This window comes from Vombatus ursinus, unplaced genomic scaffold (assembly GCF_900497805.2).
Source record: "Vombatus ursinus unplaced genomic scaffold, bare-nosed wombat genome assembly UNPS02002454.1, whole genome shotgun sequence".
Classification (NCBI taxonomy): Eukaryota; Metazoa; Chordata; class Mammalia; order Diprotodontia; family Vombatidae; genus Vombatus; species Vombatus ursinus.
Genome location: NW_020942232.1, coordinates 11,688 through 38,714, shown reverse-complemented (window position 1 = coordinate 38,714; position 27,027 = coordinate 11,688). Strand labels below are relative to the sequence as shown.

Below are 27,027 nucleotides of genomic sequence, written 5' to 3'. Positions count from 1 at the left end.
AGCAGAGGTATTTGAGGGAGATTCTTGAAGCTCTGCTTCAAAATAGATGGATTGTTTTGGATTGAATCCTGAGGAGTAATCGTGACAACTTTCATGGTCAGATGCTGGAGAGCATCTGGAGAGCCTCAGCTCTGTATAGAGAATCAACTCTGTCATCTTACAATCCAACATTATGTTTGGATTATCAATGTTGGCCCGTGTGTGTGTGTGTATGTGTGTGTGTGTGTGTGTGTGTGTGAGTGTGTTTGTGTGTTTCATTTATAATGTACTTTATCTATCTTATTTTAATATCAGTGATAATATAATTATTTAATTAAGGATTCCTCGTTTAGCCAGCATCATTATTATTATGGGGAAATGTAGAAGCTGATCTATTAAGATTGCATCTGAAGTAGGAAAGAAAATAGCATAGGTCATTTAAGGATGCTTATTTTTATTTGCAGATAAGGTGATTTTGAAGGTCCATACAAAGGTAATTTACCCGGGTCAGAAGCATGTTGTCATGTCACCATACCATGAATGCAATAAATCAAAGAAGGCATTCTTGAAGTTCAGCTTCAAAATAAGTGGATGTCGAGGATTACATTGTGAGAGATAACTGGAGCAACTGGACATAACAGAATCTTTATCTTTCAACAGTCAAGATGCTTAACGTTCTAAAGAGCCTCGGCTCTGTATCTTACTTCATGTATCATCAAGTCTAGTCCCTTTCAGCCCAACAATGTAGGCCCTCATTTTTATGTGTTTGTGTGTGTATTTGTTGGTAATATGTTCATGAATATGAGTGGTTGATACACAATCTGCAAAATAAATCAACATAGCTTCTTGAGGGAATTTCTTGCTGTTCAGACTTAAACTAAAGGGATATTTGCAAAGCATTATATTCTGAAAGTAATTCTGGAAATGGACATAACATAATCTTGGATGGACCTTTACAGTCAGACACTTCACATTCTAATGGACCTCTGCTCTGTATATGAGATCTGGATCTGTACTGTCTAACCAACAATGTTGAGGTGGCAATGATGTTTTCTGTGGGGGAGGGGGGTGTCTATTTGTGTGGATATTTAATGTATGAATCCCAACCACCATACTAAATAAAAAATGTAGTTCCTTGAGGGAAGTTCTCCATGTCCAGAACCAGAAAATGGAATACTTGGGATTAAATCCTAGTGAACTCGGGCAATTAGACATGGTTGGCCTGAGTACTTTCCTTAAAATTGAGGTTCTGGAAGGACACTGGCCAATCTTAGAGGAAGAGGCTGCAGGGGCAGCAGATATTGCTAGTGTGAGAGAAATCAAGGGACTGAAGTGAATTTCCAGGGTGTCAGGAGTAGTCTAGAGTAAAGAGATATTGACTATTTTGATTGATAGAGTTTTTATTAATAGCATTCATTTAAAAAAAATTGAGTTCCAAATTCTCTCTCTCTCTTTCTTGCCTCTCCTCCATCCATGGAGAAGGCAAGCAATATGATAGGTACCCACACAAAACATCGCCATATTAGCCATTGAACTATAGAGTTTAAATACAACCTAGCTTGGGCTTATTCTAGGATGTTTGTTGCTAAACTTGTTCTCAAAACATTTCCAACGATCAGAGCTCATTAGGCCCAAGTGACCTAGATAATCCATGTCAGCACTCAGTGTGCTGATGATGGACTGGCCAGCATGACTTTAATGTTGGACAGGCAGACACATGAAGGATCCAAGGCCTCTCCACCAACACAAGTTGCAGCTAATCAGTGATGTAGTAGGCGAATACAAGGAGTTCCTGATGCCAAAATATGTTATTCACTGACCTGATCAGAGTCATCACATAGCCTAGTATTAAACATAAGAGACCAGGTATTCATGACTACAAATCTAGACAATTTCACTAATATATGCTCTCTCCCTCATTATGCTGCTAAGTGGAGACATCAATGATCATGCCACTATAATACATAGGAAGGGGGAGTTGGTATAGAAGCAGCTAGGTGGCACTGCAGTGGATCTAGCACTGGCTCCCCCCAGAGCCCGGGACACTTGAGTTTAAAGTAAAGCTTCAGATAACTTACCACCTGTGTGACCCTGGGCAAGTCACTTAACCTCTGTTTACCTCAGTTTCCTCATATGTAAAATGGAGATGATAATAGCACCTACCTCTCAAGGTTATGACAATCCAATGAGATAAAAATGCATGGCCCAGCAAGGACGTGAGAAGCACTATATATACATTTCTTCTTCTACTTATCATCATCATCATCACCATCACTATCATCATCACACCACAGTGATCTTTGAAGAGCCTTTCTGATCTTCATTCCTACAAATCGTCCATTGAAGACATGGAGTAAATTTTGCTATTCAGAACAAAATGATTAAATTTTATCAAAAAATAAAACACCTCAAATCTCCTATTTGTTTCCATAATGAATATTTAGAACTATAGATGCCTTCATTTAAGGGCATATTAGCGTACCACCCCCAATTTGTACCTCTGTCTTAGTCATTCAACCTTGTTGTTTTTTTTTTTATTTTCCCTATAATCCAAGCGACCAAACTTTGAAGAAAAAGGTACGTGGTTTGCTGCTGTTTTATATTCTTCATGGTATTTGTTAATGTTTTTATGTGTTACATGTCTTTGGTTCTCAAAGCTCTTTCTGCCTGGTCAATTGGTATCCTTGGATGTTGAAATAAAAAAAATGAAATCTCCAATTTCCATGTACTTTTCTCCACTGTCATTTAGAAAGGGACGTGCAATTTCACTGGTATAGAGAACTCTCGGTATGGAAAATCCCTTCACTAAAGCAGATCAGCTGGCTTAGGGAGTTTGCAGGAGGCACTGAGGGTTATTAAATAGGGCCGGATGAGCTTCAGAGGTGGGTTTTAACTAGGGACTTCCTGACTCAGCTCTACCATGATAACTTTTCGACTCTCTGAATATATAGTAATCAAGGCCAATGGTTTTCACAGTTCTTTGATATCCTTTCACTTTAAATCGTAACTTCAGGAATGAACAGGATCTTCAAAGCATTGATTAAGTTGGCTTACTATGTAACCAAGCACTGGAAATCATATTAGTCAAGTAAGATTGCACCCCACAAAGCTCATGCTCTAATGGGAAAGACAACACCTATGAGACATTTGAGCTGCAAGTTGAATGGACCACCCATGGTGCTTAGGGTGAAATAGCAAAGCTGATGGTGATACCTCTTCCAATAAAATCTGAATCACTTTCTGATGCTGAACCATTGGAATTAGGGTGAGGGTTAGTACCAAAGACTTTGGGGGCAAGAACTTGCTTTTCTGGGTCCTCCTTAGGTGATGCTGTAGGCCCTGCAGGAGCTCCTGCCAGGTGCATCTCCACAGGTGATCTGTCCCTGAATGAGTGAGGGCACCAGACTGGGAAGTGTTATTCTTCCCAAGGCTCCTGGGCCTGCTATGTGTAGATGTCTGGCCCCTTCTCCACAAGACTTGCTTTCTCAGACAATAACTGTGAGGACTGGGCTAGAAGCAGACCTTGTACACCATAGTCAAGCAGGGCATGGCCACTCCCAAGGCCACCGTGCCTATCTAGAATGACTGCTGGTGTTAGTTGGTCAACATTTGTTGTTGATGATGATGAGGAAGGATGGCTCCCTCCCCACAACCATTTCTCCACTAATCATGTTCTTAATGTTTTACTATTTCAACTTTGATAACAAATGCTTGCGTTTCTCTGGTGTCCAACATACCTAATCATTTTATTCCAGTTTCTCCTTTTAAATGTTTGTGCCTTTCTGTCTCAGCTCTCTATGTTTGCTGTGGCCACTATTTGTAGGTAATATGTTCATTAAATTTAAGCTAAAAAGAACCTTAAAAGCCATTAAATGTTCAAGTCATTCATTTATGTCACTTTTTTTCTAAGGGACAGTGACAAGTATAGTATGATGAACACTGAGGGCATATCATATTTTAAAATCAGTATTATTACCATTTTTGGTTAAAAGGTCAGATCATACTTTTAGTAAAACTTAAGATGACCATTTTTGGTCAAAATGACTGTCCTAGGTAATGATCATCTCACCAACCATCATATAACCAGCATTGTTGGGCAAGCTGGTATGTCACCCTCTGGGAGGTATGCATAGAGGCCCTTGAGCCCAGTGGGAATATATTTTAAAATCAGTATTATTACCATTTTTGGTTAAAAGGTCAGATCATATTTTTGGTAAAACTTAAGATGACCATTTTTGGTCAAAATGACTATCCCGGGTAATGATCATGTCACCAACCATCATGTAGCAGCATTTTTGGGCAAGCTGGCATGTCACCCTCTGGGAGGTATATATAGAGGCCCTTGAGCCCAGTGGGAACATAATCCCAGAAGTGAGGGGCACTGTAACACCTCCTCCACTAGAAAAGGGAGTGATGCCCTAGAAACTCTGTGCTGAAGGAAATGGCAATGTCCTCAAGGGTTCCTTAGGCCCCTGACTGTAAAAGCCTTTCCACATTGATTACATTCATAAGGTTTCTCTCCAGTGTGAATTCTCTGATGTCTGGCAAGAGTGGCACTGTCTCTAAAAGCCTTTCCACATTGATTACATTCATAAGACTTCTCTCCAGTATGGCTTCTCTGATGTCTAGCAAGAGTGGAATTGTCTCTAAAAGCCTTTCCACATTGATTACATTCATAAGGTTTCTCACAAGTGTGGATTCTTTTATGTAAAGTAAGATTAGCCTTCAGTGGGAATGATTTTCCACATTGATTACATTCATAAGGTTTCTCTTCAGTATGGATTCTCTGATGTTTAGCAAGATGAGCCCTCAGTAAGAAAGATTTTCCACACTGATTACATTCATAAGGTTTTTTCTCCAGTGTGAATTCTTTGATGTTGAGCAAGACTGGAGCTGCCTCAGAAAGTCTTTCCACACTGATTACATTCATAAGATTTCTCACCAGTGTGGATTTTCTGATGTACACTGAGATAAGACCTCTGGGTAAAAGCCTTTCCACTTTGATCACATTTATAAGATTTGTCTCCAGTGTGGATTATCTGATGTATTTTAAGACAGGACCTTGGTGTAAAACCCTTTCCACACATATTATAGTCATACAATTTCTCTCCAGTGTGGATTCTCTGATGTTGAGCCAGACTTGCCCTGTTCGTGAAAGCCTTTCCACACTGATTACATTCATAAGGTTTCTCTCCAGTGTGGATTCTCTGATGTAGAGCACAGAATTCTCCCCAAGTGATGTCACAGGGACCATCATCCATGGATCTTTGCTCCTGAATTTCTTCCACAGAAAGACTTAGCTCTGCCATAGTCTCCTTCACTTCCAGTCTCATGTCTCCTTCTGAAAGAAACAAGCAATAAAATGTGTAATTATTTCCCCTTCCCTCCATTGGCAGAACATAAATTCCTTTATATTCTCTTTCCCCAGGTAAAGAGAAAAGTCTTCAAACTTCAAGTCTTCAAATTAGCAGAACAAATTGTATCAAAATGCCATTAGCTCACATCCCAAGGATGATTTAATTTACAAAGAGCTTCACACACAATTACATTGGATCCTCACAACAAACCTGTGACAGAGGCAGAGCATTATTATCACTTTCACAACTCAGGCCACAAGTTCAGAATGGCTGAGTGAACTGACTGAAATCCCAGAGACAGAGACAAGAACTCAAACCCATGACTTAGCATGCTCTGTCCATAGTACTAGATAGACTGTTTCCACTTTCAATCTTTCCTTTTCATCATCTGTACTTTCAAATTTTTTTCCCTAGATATATGCCATTTGGTGCACATATACTAAATATTCAAATTATTTCATAATCTTTCATGTCTGGAAGTATTATGTAATTTCCCTAGTAATAGCTTTCAATCTTATTCCTTTCTCTTGCAGTATTTGAGGTCATATGAAGAATACCAGTACTGTTTTTTGTATTTATCTAAAGTATAAAAGATTTCATTCTGGCCTTTAACAAATTTTATTTGTGAGGCAACTGGACTTGTCCAGGGTCATACAGCTGGTAAATGTCAAGTGTCTCAGGCCAAATTTGAACTCAGGTCCTCCTGATTCCAAGGTCGGCGCTCTATCAACTGTACCACCTCGCTGCCCCTTGGCCTATTAATGTTTTGGGCTAGCCATTACTTCTTTCTTTTTTTTTTTTAAATTGTCTTTAAGTGTCTGGGCTCACTAAAATAAAAATGAAATCCTTGTAGTAATGATTGCACATGTATAACCTATATCAGATTGCTTACCATTTCAGGGAAAGGAGAGGGGAAAGATGGAAAGAATTTGGAATTTGAAATCTAAACAAATGTTTGAAAAGTTTTAATGTCTAATAGGAGAAAATAAAACATATTAAAAAATAAAATGTTTGTACTAAAAAAATTCTCATAATAAATGCAATTTTTAAAACATATGGTCTTTCCCATGTCTGAAAATATGTATCTCATACATGAATTTGAGTCTATCATCCTTTTGTAAAAAAGTGGACAGGTGACGTAGATGGGGAAGGTTGGAGGTGAAGCTGAAGTGACTGGCTGCTTGTGGAAGGTGGTTTTGCTTCATCTGGTTCTGAAGGCTCTTCAACCAGCTATAATGTCAGCAGACAATGATGCTTCCCTCTCCATTTATGATGAGACTTTGGGATCAAAACTTGCTCAAAAAGCTAAAGAGGCACCATTTGTCCCAATTGGAATAGCAGGCTTTGCAGCTATTGTTGCATATGGATTATACAAACTGAGGAGTAGAGGGGACACTAAAATGTCTGTCCACCTGATTCACACAAGTGTGGGAGCCCAAGGTTTCGTAGTAGGAGCAATGACTGTTGGTATATTGTACTCCATGTATCAGGAATACTGGGTAAAACCCAAACCTTAGGAGGAAAGATGCTGTCTTCATGCTGATGTTTTAGAGTTAGATACCTCACAATGAGGTCATCTGTTTATGTTTAAAAATAAATCATTTAGGGATATCTGGTTCTAAAAAGCAGCACATGTCAGAGACAAGCAATCATGATATTTTAAAGATGGGATTTTTTTTTCATGGAAGTTTGAGTTTCCCAGGTGATTCAAGGTATACTGATTAGTATCAGAGAGTGAATTAGGAGAGCTAAGTTAGCACAAAAGGAACTGCTCACTGAAGCTTACTTGGGATAAATTATATTCATATTCCTCAAATCTCAAAAATTAATGACTGAAAAATTAGAGGGCCAAAACATAGCTCCTATTGCTTTAAGACAGGAAATATTTGGGGATATAATATGGGAAGCTGCTTTAACACAATTCAGGAAACACTTCCTCATCTTGTAGAATGATGGAAACTTCAGTGTCTAGGGCTGCCTGGCTTTGACTAGGACCAAAAGAACATCTGTAAGAAAAACATGAAATAAAATATTGTAGCAAGTATTTTCTTCTTTATATTTAAGATGAGCCTTGAATAGTTGTTAACCAGGCTACTTAACACAGTAGTATTTATTATGAAGTTAGTAAAAGATAAGAATAACAAGTGGTATGGCTTAGTTGTATTTTTGCTGCTACCATATTGAAATTGTTTTTTAAATGCCATCTGTTTTATGTGTATTTGAACTGCTTGTTCAGCAGTAAAGAGACTTAAAATGTGTGCAGTATTGTGTTTTCTCTCTAAGAGTCATGTCCAATTGAAAAATACATTACTGTCCTTTAGATCTGATGGTTTATCATATTATGGGCACATTCTCCTAATGCAAATGTTGACATATTTAAGTAATGCTTTGTTACACTTGTGGAATTCTAATGTTTAAAATGAATTGACATTCCATGGTAATAACATGGTATGGATATTATTAAATAAAATGAACACATCACACACACAGAAAAGAAGTGGACAGCATGCTTCATTATTAGTCTTCTGGAAGCTCTTTCCCATTTATGGTTTCACAAACCCCATTGGAGGTTCTATACAGTTGTCCAAAGGATTAACTAAAAATTTGTTAATGTCACCTTAAGTATTAAGTAATCATCCACTGTTGTTGCTAAGATATTTATGCTCTGGGACAACAAGCTTGTACAAATTTCAATGATAATAGAATTCTTTTTGCAGTGATTCCAAATCATTATGGTCAGGCATCTAATGCTTTTGGGGTTCTTACAATAAGAACATCACACTCTGACTGCTTCTGACTATTGTAACATGTTTTTTCTATTTCTCAACATCAAATTATTTCCAAACTTCCAGAAACGTTGGACATTCATGTGCAAATGGTCACAAGCATGCACAGACCCTCAATGACTCTTTGGAACTGCACCACAATAGCCCTCTCATTCCTGGGTTACCTTGTAATCACATCTCCTCAAAGCTGTAATCACCAGATCAAGATGTTACAGGGGTTTGCATTCTTGCAGCAGAGATAACAGGCTCTTTGGAATCATGATTGCTCTGCATGTACAGTAGAGGCCACATTGAAGCCATCATGGACCCCTACAAATGTTCTACAAAAACAGACCTTAAAGAACCCCTCATTGCAATGCTAAGATTGTTCTCAGATTTGAACCTATCCTCTACTTATGTTATTATTCGCCTCCCTGTCAGCTTCTCAGATGAACTGTTTGGCAACACAGATTAGTCATTCAGTAGAGTTTCAATGAAAACGTACCTGGTTTTTCATTGGCAGAAAAAAGAAAGTTATGTCTGAAGAAATACTATCCTTTCAACATTGATTTTAAATACAAACATTGTTTAAAAAAAGATACATTCTGTGCAATTAACTTCCAAGTACATTTATCATTGTACATTATCATAGTCTTATATCATGGGACACACTACTTGTCATGATCCAGGAGAAAAATAAATCTTTTATATAATAACCATCAGTTCATTGTATTTACTGGTTAGGGAGCTAAAAACAATGAATTTTCATCATTTGGGATTGTCTTAGATCATTGCATTGTTGAGAAAAGCTAAGTCATTCATAGTTCCTCGTGAAACAATATTACTCTTATGATGTACCATGTTCTGGTTCTGTTCATTTCATTATGCATCAGTTCATGTAAGTCTTTCCAGGATTTTCTAAAATCATCCTGCTTGTCATATCTTACAGCACAATAGTATTCCAGTAAAATCATATATCACTGCTTGTTTAGCCATTCCCCAATTGATGTGCATCACTTCAATTTCTAATTTTTTGCCCCCACAAAAAGAGCTGCTATAAATACTTTTATACAAATAGGTGCTTGTCCCTTTTTTTGGATGTCTACCTAGAAGTGGCATTGCTGGACAAAAGGGTATGCACAGTTTTATAGCCTTTTGAACATGGTTCCAAATTGCTCTCCAGAATGGTTGAATCAGTTCACAACTCCACCAACAGTGCATTGATGTCCCAGTTTTCCCACATCCCCTCCAATATCCAACATTTGCCTTTTTGGTGATATTAGCCACTCTGATTGGTGTGAGGTAGTACTTCCAAGGTGTTTTAATGTGCGTTTCTCTGATCAATATTGATTTAGAATATTTTTTTTCATATGACTATACATGCTAGCTATTATTTTAATCATGATTTTGATTTAGATTATTTCCCCCCAATTGTGTTCTCCTTCTTGGATTGTTATTATCCTCACTCCTTGTCATTTCTCTGTTGAACTAAATGTATTTCCATTCAAAAACAATCTCTTTTCAAGTAGATCAATTAAGAGTAAGGTTCATCTTCTGTTCTTCTTCTCTATCTCCATGTTTGTTTACTATGTTGGGAGCTCCCTGATAGCAGAGACTTTCTTTTACCTTTCTTTGTACCCTTAGAGCTTAGCACAGTGCTTAAAACACAAGGTGCTTAATCAGTGTTTATTGATTGCTTGACTGGGCAGAGGGCTGACAGCAGACCCTAACCTCTACTTCAATCCCTGCATTCTGGCCTCTCTCTGAATTATCAAACGCATGTTCTGGCTTCAGTCATAGTTCTGTCTCTTTCTTGCATTAGGTTCTAACTCTGATGGAACCTGACCAGACCCAACATTGAAGATCACAGATGCTCCCTTTTAGGCTCCTGAAGGGTCTTATACCATGGGACACCTTCAAGTCTCTACCTCCCAGCTCCCTAAACTGAGGTCATAGTCACTACATGAACTTGGTCAATGAGTCTCCAAGAATCAGACAGAGATTGAGCCATAGAGATCAGGAAAGGGACTTGGGCTAATGATTTATGTATAGCTCAGCCTCACACAACTTCTAAGTAAGACAGCAGCCTTCACTCCAACTCATGTGCTCCTGGATGAGAGAGAGAAAATCATGAAATCAAGCCACCTGGGTCCATTACAAATTTCAGCTACCTAATCTTAGCTGGACCCTCATTGTGGCAAGGCAATCTTTTGACATCTACCAAGCTGACTCCCCATGCCACTCACCACAGTAGCTTTTCCAAATCTTTTCATTCATCCCCAACCCTCCCTAATGGCTAACCCTACCCCTAACCCTATCCACACCTTCTCACTTAAGAACTAGGCCTCTTACTTCATTGAAAAACTGGACATTTATCAAGAGCTATCTTATTCTCCTTATCTCACATAAATCAGAGCTCTTATTTCCTTTTTGGCCCCAGTATCAGAAGATACTTGCTTGCTATATTTGCTAAAACAAATCTCTTTATGTGTGCAAATAATCCCATTCCATCCCTCATCTAGCCTATTATATTCTTCCCCCAGTATATCCATTTTTTCACTGATTTTCACTCTCTTCCACACTAATGACTCCTTCCCTGTTGACACAGATAAAATCATTTCTCTCAAAACACCCTCAATGATTCATACATCCCCATGAGATATTGTCCAATTTATTTCCTCTTTTTTAGAACTAAACAGCTAGAGATGACCATTTACAACTGGTGTCTCCAACTCCTTTCCCTTGCTTTTTTTGAAACTCTCTGTAGTCTGGCTCCCACCTTCATTGTTCAACTGACCCTTCTTTCTCCAGAATTACCAATAATCTTCAAATTGTCATTTCTTTAACCTCATTCTTCTTGACTTGTCTGCAGGCTTTGACACTGTCAATCACCCCTTTTTCTTGATACTCTTCTCTCCAAGCTTTAGTGACACAACTCTCTCCTGGTTCTCTTTCTACCATATCCAAAGTGAAACTCATTCTTTTTGCCCCAACCCTCAAATCTTCCTACTTTCCCAATGCTATGGCAGGCATCCTCCAATAATCCAGGCTCAGAGATGAAGTATCATGCACTTCTCATCAACTCTTACACACTCACACTCCTGACCCCATATTCAATATGGAACAAAGTCCTGTGATTCCACTTGTGTGACATCTCTTCCACCATTGACACTTTCTTAATTCAGGCCCTAATCACCTCACACCTCAGATATTTCAGTGCCCGCTGGTTGATCTGGCTGCCTCTCTCCCCCCAGTCAGGCAATCCTCAACCCAGTTGTCAAGGTCATTGTCCTAAAACTCTCACCTGACCATGTCACCACCCACTCAACAACCTCCTCTGGCTCCCCAGCAAAGGATCCAATATAAAATCCTCCCTCAGGCTGCTAGAGCCCTTCATCACCTCCCCTTCTCCTGCTTTTCCAGTCTTTTTTTCACCCTACTTCCCCCCATATATGCTATATGGTATGGGCCTCCTTTCTGTTCTGTGAACAGGACACTCCACCTCCTGACTCCCTGGGTTTTTCTCAATACCCTTTTTGCCTAGAACACTTGCCCTGGCTTCCCTGAAGCCCTGGCTATAGCCCCTCTTTTACAATAAATCATTTTCAATCCTTCTTAACTTTAGTGCCTTCCCTCTCTAGACCTGCTCCAATTTATCCTGTCCATAGTGGGTATCTGTATGCTTGTTGGAGTGTTGTCAGCCCCACCAGACTGTGAGTTCCAAGAGAGCCGGGGATGTCCTGGTATCTCTTTATGTCTCTGGTGCTTAGCAAAGGGTCTGGCATGCAGGAGGCACTTAATAAATGTTTGTTGGCTTGAAGGTCTAAGAAAGAGCTCATATTGGAGAACCTAACCCCTTTTGATACTTTCAGAAGATTCCAGGTCCCCAAATTCCAAATAATGACTTCTTATAAGATGATAGATTTATCCCTAGAAGGAGCTGAAAGGCCATGGAGTCTAACCACCTCATTTGACAAATGGGGAAACTGAGGCTCCATTTTTCAGTGAATGACCCAGGAAGCCACCGCTAAAAAAAAATCTGAGAAAGAATTCCAAGTCAGGTCTTCCTGCCCCCAAATCTAGCACTTGCTTCACCATAACACATAGCAGCCTCTTGTAATCACAGGTCTCATATACTTGCTTTCACCTCACTCACCTAGACAGCAGCTCCTCAGGCCTTCTTGCTCCAGCATCCATGGTGCTTCCTTTTGCTCAAAAGAAGAGACCACATCTTCTCTGGGAACTGGAAGCCCTGGGCATGGGAGTCAGTTAGGGATGAGCATGGAGAGAAACTTGTAATTTAGTTCACTTTAGGGAGAAGAGTGTAGATACAGAGCTGCTCCACTTTGAGAATCACTCCATTCTGGTCACACATACTGACCCATCAGAGTTTGTGTTGCAAGTAACCCAAAATGGGATGTGTTGTACAACCTGTTCTGAGAAACAGCCAAACCCTCTGCCCCCCATCCTGTTATGCTCCGTTCTGGCAGAAACTCCTCACGCCCAAACTGGGTAAAAGGGTAATTGTGCCCCAGCTCCAGGGACCTTGATGAATCACCCTTTGCCCTGTCCTCCTGTACTGGCTCCTCACTTCCTGAGACCTATAGAAACCTTGTGTACTGTTCATTCAGGAAGTGTTTGCCCCTTTGGGTGAGAGGTGGGGGAAAAATCATGGAACCTGTTTGGAGTCAGAGAATTTGATCTTGTGCACCTTCTTCATAGAAGGATAGACTCATTGTGTAGTTTCCATTGTCTAGAAATCAGAGGCAGCTGATGGTGCAGTAGAGAGAGCCCTGAACCTGGAGTCAGGGTTGCCTGAGGTTAAATCCTGTCTCAGATAGTTACCAGCTGGGTACCTCTGGACAAGTCACTTAACAGCTGTTTGTCTCAGTTTTCCAACTGTAAATTGGGGATAATATCACCCAACTTCAAAGGTTATTGTGAAGATAAAGTAACATAATAGTGTAAAGAAATCACTTTTCCCGGCACATGGCAAATAGCTGGTGAATATAAATGCCTATTCCCTTCGCTTCCTGTCCCACCATCTTTGTGGGAATTTTGGGGTAATAGGAAGGAAGATGAAGGACAAATGTGCTACACTGGCTACAAGTAAGAGCTATGAGCTACCAATGTCTGCTTGTTAAATAGAATACTATTCCAAATACTAGGCCCATCCCAAAGAGGAAGGGGTTGCAAGGAAAAGCTGCCTGAGCAGTTCTCAGAGATTTGGCAGACAAAATTCACGTCCAGCTAGAGGTTAGACCAAATAACTCCCTGAGATTAGTTGCATGTCTGAGATTCTTCTACACCAATTGGATCTCCGACCTGAAGCTACCTAGAATTGGTAAGAGACAGCATCAGGTGCAACAAAGGAAACTCTCTGGTTCCTATCACAGAATGCAAAGATTTCTTCTAGGAAAACTAGGCAGCATGAGGGGTCTGTCTCTTGGACACAGGAGACTAATATTTTCTCTCTCTAATAATTGATAGATCCTCCAAACCCTGCACACTAGGGAATGAAGATGTCCCCTTTGCTTGCAGACTCAGAGTTACCAGGGGAAGTGTCCTTACCCAGGGATAGTAGGTTCCAGGCATTCTCCAGCATGACCCCCTTGTACGCCTTCTGAGGATGGTCCAAGAGGCTCCACTCCTCCTGGGTGAAGTCCACAGCCACATCCTTGTATGTCACTCTCTCCTAAATCATCAAAAGTCATAGGCCATCGAGCTGAAAAACACTGCAGAGGTAAATAGTCTGATCCTCATTAATTTATAGGAGGAAACTTGAAACCCAGAGAAGGTATTTGCCCAATAGCCATGTCCTTTGTGATTGCCAGACTGAACACCTGAAATCATTGTCATTAAGAGCCCAATGGAATTTTGAGAAAAGCATTTTATATGGTTATCAGTTGGAATAAATCTGAGAAATATCTTATTTTGCAATGTATCTTCTTGTGGAATCAGGGAGAAAATGTGTTCTATCTGTGAGGTGTGTGGATCTATGGAGAAGAAAGAGAGAGAGTGATGTGAAATTTCTTCCCTTTCAGAAGTGTGTGGTATATTTTAAAGAAAACTCTGTGAAGTCTTTATGAGAAGCTGAGATGGGATGGGGGAGTTTTATGAGATCTTTTAAAAAAGAACAAAGTTAAACATCTAGTTTATTTCCTGAGAGCTTGAAGAAAGTCTTATCTGGATGAAAACATGAAGAGAATTCTAAAGAGATATTCATCAGATTCTGGACTGCATTGAGTGGTGTGAGATGCTTTTCAGCCAAGTGAAGAAGAGTTATGTATTATTACATTGAGGGCTTGAGGTCACTCTGGGTATGTGTCATATCCAAAACAGTTTATACTTTTGTTTTATGATTGCTTTCATTTGTCCATGGTGTATATTCCTTAATTACAAAATTAATTACATAATAAAAAGAGTAACTGTGATGGAGAAGGGCAAGCTAGGTGGCATAGTGGATAGAGCACTGGGCTTGGAATCAGGAAGACTCATCTTTAATGAGTTCAAATATGGCCTTAGTAACTTAGTAGTTGTGTGACCCTGAGCAATTCACTTAACCTTGTTTATCTCAGTTTCCTCATCTGTACAATGATCTGGAGAAGGAAACAGCAAACTATTCCAGTATCTTTCCCAAGAAAAGCCCTAACGGGTTTACTAAGTGTTGAACATGAATGAAATGACCAAACAACAACCATGATGGAGGAAAGAGGGTTCCTTTATTGTTTAAAAAAAAAAGAATCAATATTTAATTAGCTTGGGTTTTGTTTGAGCTAATTTATCAGAAAAGTTTAGCCAGTTTCTTTATGAGAAATAAATTATCTAAACAAACTTCTAGAACTGTAGAAACTTGGGAAAACAAGAGTCAAAAGAATGAGTTTAGGGTCTGACTGATGGGTCATATACAGGAGAGGCTGGCCAGATCTGAGAATATTTTGATACTTGGGAGGGGTCATCTATATTTCTAGCCTTATACATTCACAACACGTTTGGCCAATGACCTTGGAATCTGATGGTCTTCCATTTCAGTCATAAGCATAGGATTCACTTTATCAGAGACTCTGATGTTTGGGAACAATCTTCCATCCTGTGCATAAAATTGCTGATTCATTTTTCATCATTGTGAGTTCTTCTTTAAAACATTTGATTTAGGGTTTTTTTGTAATCTATATTTCACTTTTCACTTCTTTATTCCATTATTTTACTTTAGAACAATTGAGAAATTTATTGCTCTTTTACACTTCTTGAGATTCCCAAGAATTTCTGAATCTTTTCTTTTCTCTAGGGTCCCCTGAGTCACTCCTTTTTCACTTAAGAATCAGACATGGAGAGGATTTGGGGAAGATGGTCAGAAAGTTTCAAGCTCTCAAGATTTTCCTCCACAAAAGAAATAAAACAGCACCTCAGGGTGAACATAGAGCAGTTAAAATAAATAAGAGCAGGAAGTCCTCAAGGAATAATCAGGGAAAATCTGAGGAAAAATCCCAGGATGAGGCTTCCTTCCTATGAAGAGTAAACACTTCCAGGGTAGGTCTTTGGTCAGCTTAAACAATAAGCAGCAAGTCCTGGCATTAGCTGGGTTGGGAGGCTGCCTCTGTCCCAACCCCAGGAACTTTTAACTCTAGGACAGTGAAGGGAGTTGGGTGTCTGAGCCAGGAAAAGTGGAGGGAACCTCTACTGACAAGAAACAGTAGACTCAGCTGTGCTGTGGAGACCCCACAGGGGTTAGAAGGAACCAGGACACACGTGGTAAGTGCAGATACAGTGAGGCGGGGCTGCAGCTGACTGTGGGCATTTACAGGAGGCTGGAGGTCTTGATTTGAGTTCAAGGTCAGAGGGGAGAACTGAAGGAGGATCTAAGGCCAGAGGCACCATCCCCCATGCCCCAGGCCTAGAGATGATTACAAGAACTAAACTATTACAAAGAAATGCCCAGCCAAAGGAGAAAGAATCCAACCACATGGAGTTTCTATGAAAATACAAAAGACTGGAGTTCATCTTCAGAGGATGATACAGAAGCAAAGAAACTCTCTCCTACTCCAAAGAATACTGTCAAATGATCACCTGCCCAAAAACAACTTATAGAACAACTTAAAAAAGACTTTAAAAATCAAAGGAGAGAGATTGAGGGAAAACTAAAAAGAAAAATAAGAAGAATCCAAGAAAAACAAGAAGATTATGAAAAGAAAGTCAACCAATTAGAAAAGGAGATCCAGAATCTTAAGGAAGAAATTGACTCCTTGGAAATCAGAATTGGGCAAGGGGAAGCCAATAAAGTTATGAGATCAAGAAATAATAAAACAAAATATAAAGAATTTTAAAAAATAGAAGAGAATATAAAATATCTCATAATAAAAATAACTGATCTAGAGTACATATCAAGAAGAGAAAATATAAGAATAACCAGACTACCTGAAAGTTATGATCAAAAAAAAAATCTTAAGAAATAATTAAAGAAAAATGTCCTGATGCACTAGAAGAGGGGAAAGTAGAAACAGAAAAAAATTTACCAATCACCAACCTGAAAGAGATCCTATGAGGAAAACCCACAGGAATATTACAGTCAAATTCTGAAACCCCCAGCTCAAACACAAAATATTATGAGCAACAAGAAAAAAAAACAATTTACATATGATGGTGCCACAATTAGAATCACATAAGACCTAGCAGTGGTGACACTAAAAGACTACAGGCCTTGGAACACTATATATCAAAGAGCAAAAGAACTGCTGTTCTAGCTGAAAATATCACACCCAGGAAAGCTAAGCATAATTCTGAATGAAAAAAAGAAGATGTTTAATGAATTGTCAGACTTTAAGGATTTAAAAAAAAAAACCTGAATTTAATAGAATATTTGACATATGAGACAAGAGAAATATAAGGTATATACCAGTGACCAATTACAAGGGACTCAATAAGGACAGACTGTTTACTTTTTATATAAGTAAAATGTAAAACCCATGTCTAAGATTGTTATTAGTAATTGGATAGTTCATAAAAAAGATTGGGGTAGACCTGAGCATGATATGCCTTCAAAAAGCAAAATCATTCAGGAACAGCTAAAAAGAATAAATATCTTATATAAATGAGGTGCCAGAAGAACTGATACAGAGGAATTAGATGGGGGAGCAGGGCTGTTAGCTCTGGAAGCTTACTTTCATTGGGAATGGGTTCAAGAAGGAACAATACATATACATCTAGAAGAGTATAAAAGTCTTCTAAATTTAGAAAGAAATAAAATGCTAAGGGGATAAGGATGGGGGAGAGGATAAGAGAGGGATCTTCAGAGGGGAGGTTGAGGGAATAGGTTAAAGGGGGATGTAGAAGGGTGTTTAATGGTAATGGGAAGGTAAGGGAGGAGTTGTTGGAGGGGGTAGGTTGTTGGAGGAGGGCAAGGTAGCAGATAGAAGCAAAGTAAAGGAGTCAGGAGGGGTAGGAAATGAGATACACTCACACGTAAAAACAAAGATTAGGGTTAGAATCTGTTAAGGAATGTATATATTTATATATGTAAATATGTATGCATATATGTATGCATGTGTATTTATGTATAGGTGTATATATACATATCTATCTATCTATCTATCTATCTATCTATCTATAAATTTATCCATGCTTAATTGTAGTGTCTGGGAGGGGGAGGAATGAGAGAAGGAGAAAAAAGAGCAAAGTAAAAAGTGCACAGCACAGAACAAAAGAAAACTTACAAGGAAGTAAAGAAAAGATGGACAGTTTTCAACGAAATGCATAGTATTGATTATACAGGCAGGCTTTCTTGAAATGGATACTTATTACTGTATATTCTGAATCCTCTCACATTCTGCTGTACACATGACACACTTTTTTCTTGCCTTATTTTGTATATAAGTTTCAATATTTAAGTTCCTAATATGTTTCTTTTACTTTTTCGTATTGTGCATTTGTTTATTAAATAAAAAAATTTTTTTTAAAGAGTCAGACAGGACTGAAGGTACTGAACAACTTCTTAAAACACTCTATAAGCCTATAATCTGTACCCTGATTTAATTTGTCTTCCATACTCCAGTGCCATGCCCCACCTCAACCTTAATATCATCACTGCTACCAATGTAACAAGTTTTTTTTTTTTCCAGGAAAAATTCTTTTCTATGCCACTGAGCTTTGGAGAAAAACTATCCCAAATGTCTCCATAGAAAGAGTTAGCTGGCTGCCAAAGGACAAATCACCAGGTGTGAGGCTTTCCTTGTCTCTTCAGATCTCTGTAAATTCCTGATAGGCACCAGCTTCCTGGTCACTCAGTCAAGAACCCTAGGTCCAATCTTCCACTACTAAGTGCATCACCCCCAATCCTCATATCAAATCTGTAGTTGAACCCTGTCACGTTCACCCTTTCACTATCCCTGGAAAGCACTCCCACCTTTGTGAAGGCCCTCATCACCTCACACCTGGACTGCTGCAAGAGCTGCTGGGGAGAGTCTGATTGCCTCAACTCTCTTCCCACTTCAGTCCATCCCCCAGTCAGCTGTCAAACTGATAGAAAGGGTTGGGGGGGTGTCTGACCATGTTATACTCTCATTGCATAAATTACATAAATTGCTTCCTATTACCCTCCAGAATCAAAAATAAAATCTTCTGTAGCATTCAGAGCCCTTCATAACCTGGTCCCCATTCAACCTTTCCAGTCTTCCTATAGCTTATCTCCACATACTCTGGAATCCAGTGGCACTGCCCTTTCTGTGAGTTCCTCACACAAGAAACGTTGTCCTGATTCTGGCTGTCTCCATGCCTGCCATGTCCTCCCTCATTTCCACCCAACTGAAAATTCCACCTTCTAGAAGAAGCCTCTCTACAAGCTGTGTAACCCTGGGCAAGTCACTTAACTCCTATTTCCTTGGGAAAAAAAAACGGAATCTTCCTTCATCCCCTCCATTCTAATGCCATCCCTCTGATCATGCCCTATGTGTCTGGTACATAGTGTGTTTGGCCATGGCTCTCTTCTCCCTTACTAGACTGAGGGCTTCTTGACAGCAGGGACTGTCTTTTGCCTTCTTTGTATCCCCACTGATTAGCTACTGTGAGGGTTTCAATCATACCCAATGGGCTGACTTTAGGCCTGCCATCAAGGACTGTTGATTCATCTTAAAGTAGTTAGGGAAGAGGCTTGACTGGCCTTTGTTGGGGTATTTTTGGCCTCTTGGATAAGAAGACCAGTATGATCGCCAGCATTTGACTGGGCATTCATGGCCACAGTAGAAGACAACCAAATCCAGTTGGGGATTATACTAAAAAGAGGCCAAGGTCAACAACTACAATAAAAAGACAGCTGTCTCATCTAGTTTGAATCAAGAACAAGACTGAACAGAACCTTCTCAACCCATCCCAGAGGGGAAATGGGGACAGACTGGCTCTAGCAATGTCTAAGAACTGAGGATGGCTGTCTAGGTAAATAGAAGAAAAGACCACATAGAATGAAGAAATAAAATAGGGTAAAAAAATGAGAGTATAACAATGAGAGTATAACAATGAGAGGGTAAACTCAGGCCAGAACAATCCCATGAAAAAGTCAAGACTTGGGAAGAAAAGTTTTGGGCCCTAAGACTAAACTTTTCCTACCCCTGGATGTTGAATACTAACCCCTTAGCCACCATACAGCCTTCATGCAACCTCATTACTCCTTGGAATAATCTCTTGATCTCCATATCTCCCAAAGACTCTTCAGTAACTACTACAGTCAAAATATTTTGCATTAGAGAGCCTTACAGGTGCCATTTTGGTGTTCTGAAAATAGCTAGCCTTATATAGTGCTTTATGAATCTCATTTTTAGCATCACAAGAACTCTGGGAGGTAGGTGCTATCATCTCCATTTGAGAGGTTATTCCCATTTTATTTTTGAAAGTTGTTTACTATAAAAATATAGCAAGGACCAGAATACACAACCATCCCCAAAAGAGTCTGAGACACTGGACCACAAGGACATTCAGAGTCCAGGGGAAAGAGGGCCCATGCTTAGACCTCAAATGGTCAATGGGTCATTCAAAGCTGCTGGATGAATCAAAATTCTCTTCTCTTTTCCCCAGTCTCTAGGAGGGTCCCCTGGGATGTAGCTTTTTGCTGGGCTTCAGGGGTTATGGTTTTGTGTAGTTCTGAAGCTACCTTTTCTCGATGTGTCTAGTTCTTGGCTCCCAATTCTAGAGACAAAACCAAATGATCTTCCCTAAAGCCTTGAGGAAAATGGGAAGGAAAAAGGCACTGTCCCATGGATAATAAATAGGTTTTTTTCCATTAGAAAAAAATCCCCCTTCTTTTCTTTCCTCTCACCTCCACCCTCACTGAAAATAAATGAAAAACCAAGGCCCTGCTGTCCACCTGTATAATCATGTAAGCCCCACTTCTGTGTTGGCCACGTCTGGAGAAAAATAAATGGAAAAGAAATGAGTGACATGGAAGAAAGAATCAATGAGTTAACAGCTTGGCACAAGGGTACAAAACCTTGGCCATATAGACCAAATAGAAGTCACAAGGCAATAACAAATATTAAAACAAATTCAAGAGGTAAAAAAAAAAAAACAGAAGAAAATGTAAGGTATATCATAGTAAAAACAACTTACAGAGAAAACAGAGCAAGGCAAAATTTAAATAACATTGGACTATCTGAATGCCATAAAAAAAGGAACCTGGACATAAGATTTCAAGAAACCTTAAAACTGCACAGATGTCTTACAACCAGAGCACAATGTCAAAATAAACCACAGATTACTTCCTAAAAGAAATCTCTCAATGAAAACTTCCAGAAACATGGTAATCAAAACATGGAACTTCCAGTTGAATAAGGAAAATACAGCAAGCATCCAGAAAGAAATAATTGAAGTACCAAGGAGCCACAGTTAGGATCACATAGAATTTGGCAATAACTATCATTAAAGAGCACAGAGCTTGGAATAGATTACTCCAGAAGGTAAAGAACATGGTCTTATAGCCAAGAGTAATTTACCCAACAAAACTGAGTGTAATGATATAGGGGGGACGTAACCCTCAAAGAAAGGACTTCCAAGCATTCTTGATGAAAAGATCATAACTGCAGAGAACTTTTGAAGTTCAAACACAAGTGAAGAGAAACATAAATAAGAAAAGAAAGATGAACTAGCCTATGGGAGTAAAAAAAAAGATAAACTACTTATATTCAAATATGGGGAGGTGATATGTGTCCCCTCTGATCTCTCTCAGGGCTCATAGAGGGAATCAAATTAGAGAAGACCTTGGAGAGGTTCTGTTATGTCTTGATCTTGAGGAAAAGATGGAAAGAGAGGAAGAGGGATACAGTAAGGTGGGTGGATGGAAAGGAGGGTTAGGAAATATTATCTCATGTAATCTCATATATATCTCATGTAATATTATCTCATGGGGCACAAGTACACATCTATACAAACAAGGAGAAGGGAGTGGCTGGGAGCATCTGATGCCTGAAACTTAGTCCTCTAGTCAAAGGAAGGAAGAATGGATATAACACAGGGTTGGGTACAGAAATATATTTTACTAACTAGTGAAAAGGAGGGAAAGGAAAGAAAGGAGAGGGGGAATTATAATGAGGATACACTGAAGGAGTAGGCCTAAGCAAAATAAATTCAAAGGATGTATAAGATTATTTCTAAATCTTTTTGAGGTGGCAAAAAAAGGAAATCTGAGGGATTATTCATAAATGGAGTATGGATGAATAAGTAAAGTTCATAAATGTAATAGAATACTACTGCATTGAACATGAATTAGCGTAGTGACCAACGAAGACTCCAGAGGGCCGAGGATGAAGAAACATTCTGCCTACCACCTAGAGGTGAAGGAGTCAGATACAGAATGAGAAATATTTTTTAGGACATAGGAACTGTGTTTTTTTTTTCAGATCGACTATACATTGTGTGTAATGGGTTTTGTTTTTCTTATGTTCTTAGTGTGGGGGAGAGAACAGGTGGGAGGATTAGAAGGTTGATCTTGGCTAATACAAATGTGTATATTCATATATATGTGTGTATACACACACTGGAACTCTGGTCAATGCAATGATCAAGCAATTCCTGAGGACTCATGATGACATATTGCCAACCTCTTGATAGAGAGGTGATACTCAAAGTGCCAGTTGATATAATTTTCTTTAGATATAATCCATGCAAAATTTTGTTTAGCTTGACTACATATATTCTTGTAATAGGGGTTAGGTTTTCTTGCTTTCTTAATGGGGTGGGGTGGTAGAAAGGGAAGGAAGAGAAGGCAAATTTCTGCTGTAAAAAAATTTGTATTTAAAAAATAAAGTAAAAAATATTTTCCTCCAAATATTTCTGAATATATAAGTAAAAATAAGATGAGGATAATGATACCTACCTTCCAGTGCTAGTTGTGAGGATCACATGAGACATTGGTAAGGTGCTTAACTCAGTGCCTGGCACTTACTAGGTGGCTGATAATAAATGCTGGTTTTCTTCCTTCAGGTAGTCTTGAAATCAAACTGACCATTCACCTGATGGCTGTCAAAGGTAGCACGATCCCTACTTGTGAAAGGGCCACTGTTTCCTGGAGTTCTGTCCTTCTCCTATCACCTGGTTAGTCCAGTTTTATTTTTTCTTTCCCTGAAAGGTGACAAAGCTCTCCCAAGGACCTGACTTACATAGTGGGCAAAGGCTCCATGTGCCTCCCTTCAAGTAGTATTCTGAGGGTCTCTGGACAAACTAGTATGGCTGCCTGGTAAACTAAAGGCATAAAAGTCTACCCATGTGAAATCAGGGTCCTTCCTATATGACAGATTTCCCCAAATGGCACACTGTCACACCTTGTTTTGCTGACTAGATGAGCTCCCACATGGAGGTAAGGAGATCTTTGTCTACTCAAGCTAAAAAACTCTCATATCCCTATTGAATGTCCTTTTTATACTATACTTAAATACAACTCCTTTTATTTGTTGAATGACCTAAGAATGTTTGATTTTTGTTTAACATCTAAACTGAGTATTGACTTGAGTCAGTTCCATCCATTCCTTTCCCAGGTCAATCTAGGACCTTCTCTAACCTATAGAAGAGTAAAAATTTCCAAGAAATTGTCTGAGGTACCTTGACACACTAACTTGACTCTGTCCATCCTTCCTTTTCTCCTTTTTGCTCTCATGGTCTCTGCCAGTGCATGGGACACTCTGCATAGAGCAGAACAAATTATACCACCAGGAAACCAATATGTATAGTAATATGGTAGGTGGTGAAGCTAATCCTGGTGCCCAGGACCAACTGAGGCAAGGATGAGAATCCCAGAAGCCTCTTTTACACAGTAGAGAAGTCATCTGTCATTCAGTCACTGTGCCAGGGTAGGTCTTAGAAACACAGGAGCAGCAAGATGGCCCCAGAGCAGTCTGTACAAGAAATCTTGGGCTTGGATATTGTCAATGGAATTTTAAATGTGGTCCAGACTGGACCAGTCTCTAACCTGGGAAACTGAAGCCAAACAAGGAAACCAGAGGCAGGTGTGTGAGAAATCAAGTAGTGATTTAATTAGAGAGTGAGGAAAATGCTTGCAAGCAGAAGTCTCCTACTCACCCCCACACCTTGAGAAGGATGGCTCAACGTGCTGGGATACAGACAAGGCTTATATACATGCCAGAAGTTGGACCACAACACAATCATTCTTAGGTCTTGACTAAGCAGTTCCCATGGTTGGCATTTCTTGGCTTGGATCTGTCTCATGGGAACAGCCTCTCAAGTCCTAAGGGTTGTCACACCTTTTGATTATTCAGCAGGGTACAGAACTAGAGTTATCATGGCAGGAATAGGGATGCAGTGCCTCCTTCAGTTTACTTGGCAGTTACAAGAAATAGGGATTGTGGGCATGTCAATAGATATGATGGATGGCTTTAGGCTGCAGAACATTGGCTCCCAGGTCCCTGAGAAATAGGGGGAGCTCCAACAAATATAAACAGTTATTTATTAATATGAAAAATCATAAATCCCTCAGTAAACACCTGGTGCTGGTCCAAGCAATACATGTTGCTGGAGGATAAGATCATACAGGGTGCAAAGGATTGCTGTTATGCCAAGCTCAGGGCACAACATGTTTGCTGGGTCTTAGCTCTGGGAAATAGGGTGTTTCTAAATACCTTGACACCATCTAGGGCCTTTCTGAATGCTCATTGAGTTGACCTAAGAACTGTTAACAGACAGGGGTTCAGACGGATCTGAGAAGTCGTGTGTGACCTGAGGTAGGGGGACCATGAACAGCACCAGGAGCACAATTTCTGCTCTGATGATAGCACATTAAAAAACAATAGCTGGGGGAGCCTTCAGGGCTCTGCTCCAGGTCTGTCCAGAAAAGATTCAGGGTGAAGACTTTTCCTGGGGGAAACTTCAGTTGCTGCATGGGAGAGCTTGGCCACAACAAACAAAGAAGAGGGGGGAAAGTGTGTGTGTGTGTGTGTGTGTGTGTACAATACTAGGCAGCCATTAAGAAAGCAAAAATATGATCCCTTGGTAATAGAGACTAGTGAGTGAAGTGGTCACCCTTGTTAGACAGCTATAATGAGGGAGAACTTAAAAACAAACAGGGGAGGGCAGCATGGGGGGGGAGCAGTGCTCAATATATCAAGGACCCAATGAATCAGTTTAAAACATGGAAAAGAGCAGGGTAGTGTTGTTACCACTGCATCCAATTTCATGCCTATTTTTGTACAGAAATGATCCCTAAAGCAGGCATTGCCAGTTTCATAGACCATCCTCTATGTCTATGGAAATGACTGGATTGCTGATGTTGGCCAAGTCCGTGGATAGACTGCACTCACCTGGGCTGGGGCTTGGCTGCTCCCAGGAGCCATTCTCTCTCAATCCAGGCTCCCTGTGTAGGTAGCAAAGTAACCAAAGTGACTCCATTTTGTAAAGTCCCTTCATCTTATCCCTGGACCTTATCTACCCCAGGCATCTGCTTCCCCCACCCTTTATGGCCCCACCAATAGAGCAGCAGCCAACACTCTCACTAACCGATGTCCCAAGTAATCATGGGATGTTCTAATTCTATGCCTTTCTGATGACCATGAGACAGCCTGGAGCCACCTGGAAAGTCCTTTCCTTCTTTCCTTCTGCACAGAAAGCCCATCTGCCCCACCTGTAATCTTAATGCTAGGCTGACTGCCTTGGTGCTCATACTAAGGGTGTTTGCTGTTTGTTGGGCCTCGTAATAAAACTTCTAACTTCCCTCCAGCTTTAGTGTCTGGATTTGACCCAATACCTTCTTGGGGTAGGTTTTGTTCCTCTGCAGACTGAGCTGGGGAGGGAGATGGATCCCAGAGAAGAGCTCTTTCTCCTCTCTTCATAGGCAGGAGGCTGCCCAACTGGAATTTACAGAGGGCAGGGTCCCATAGGAGTTAGGAAGACCCAGGCCTTGCCCTCAGGGAAAGGACTCCAACCTGTAGAGGGAGGGAAGCAGCAGGGAGGGTCAGGGTAGGAAATGAAGCCGATCTCCAAAGGAAAACTACCTCCCTCCTCTTACTTCTCTTCTGCACCCCTCTTTTCCCCCATCCTCCTACAGAGCCCTCAGAGGAAGATGAAGCTTGGGATCCCAGACAGGATGAGACCAGTCAGAGTCTCAATGACCCCTGAGACAGAGCTCTCCCTGGAACTGATCCTCTGCCCTCCCTGCATCCCCTCTCCTCAATTAACACACATTATTTAAACAATAGACTGACTGCTAGATCTAGCAGGGAGGGAGGTTAGGGAAGGCTGAGGAAGGGGAGGGCTCTGGAATGGAGCAGCCAACGAAAGCCCGAGACTGGGAGACAAAACCCAGTCTGGGATCCAGCCAACTGTGTGGGACCCGAGAGCTCTTAAAGATGTGGGGCTGGGGGAGCAGGAGGCCTGGGGCAGGGGAGCAGGGGTGGGATCTGGGAGGCAGGACAGTCTAACCCTGACCCTAAATGCCTCCGACTTTAACCCTAAATGCTCATGACAGGGAGGTCAGGGACACTTGATTGGAAGAAGTGTTCCAAATGGACATTAAGCTTGGGCAGGTAAGGATGACTGTGTCCTGAGGTCTAGCTAGGATCTGGGGAGGATGCCCAAGACCCTCTGGTACAGCTTAGGCTTGGAATCCCTCCAGGAAGCCAAATGGCTGGGATCTGATAGGGAACCAGCCCAAAAGGCACAGATCCAGATAAGGGGGATCAGGAAAGAGCTTTGGTTCCTGCCTCCAAGGTGGGGCTTGAGGCAGGACGTAGGACTTGTGGATACTTACAGGGACTGGGAGTGAAGGCAGGATTCTTATGGGCAAAATCTGAAGTTTGGGAAAGTGTGACCCAATGAGAAATCTCAGGCGGGGGGAGGTGGAGGGGGAAGGTCAGCCAGGATGTTTAGGAAGTGATTGGGAGTCTGGAAAAGTTTTAGGGGCAGGGAGCTGGTCCGGTAGCCAGGCCTGGGAGGCATGCTTCTGGCAGACCTGGGGAATGAGACCCAATGGCAAGGACAGCAAACAAAGGTCAGTATGTAAGTGGGAACACTGGCTCAGACCTACCTGGGATCTGCATGCACAGAGTGGGCTTCTGGAAGGCAGAGCGATCTTAGGTCCCAGGGAAGGCAGAGAGAACTCAGGTCAAAAGGAAAAAGGAGAGAATCTGAGCTCCAGGGAAGGCAGAGCAGTCTCAGCTCAAAGACTTCCTGTTTCCCACCAGCCCACTCTGATCCTCCTAGTCCCAAGGACACCACCCGGTCCAACCCTTGAGGCCCCCAGGATGGCTGAGCCCTTTCCTCCAATCACACCCAGGACCAGAACTCAAGGACCCTGACTGCCTCTCCTTCCCAAGCCCACCCCTCCATCACGTGGAAAGCCTTCTCCAATGCAATGATCCCCTCTTCCCCCTAAACTCCTCCCAGCCTCCAAACTCCACCTCAGTGCTCCAACTCCACCTGGGCCACCACCCACCAGGCTGGTC

The 27,027-nt window shown here is 40.8% G+C and overlaps 1 protein-coding gene across 1 annotated transcript; it reads right to left on the bottom strand.

Moving 5' to 3' along the window:
• Window positions 1-4,316: 4,316 nt before the first annotated feature.
• On the bottom strand, window positions 4,317-26,852 carry LOC114048668 (zinc finger protein OZF-like). The gene is given in 6 exon segments (XM_027869734.1): window positions 4,317-4,831; window positions 4,833-5,317; window positions 12,258-12,353; window positions 13,673-13,796; window positions 24,889-24,941; window positions 26,610-26,852. Coding segments are annotated over 5 exon segments (1,137 nt in total). The 5' UTR covers window positions 24,922-24,941; window positions 26,610-26,852; the 3' UTR covers window positions 4,317-4,432.
• Window positions 26,853-27,027: the final 175 nt, after the last annotated feature.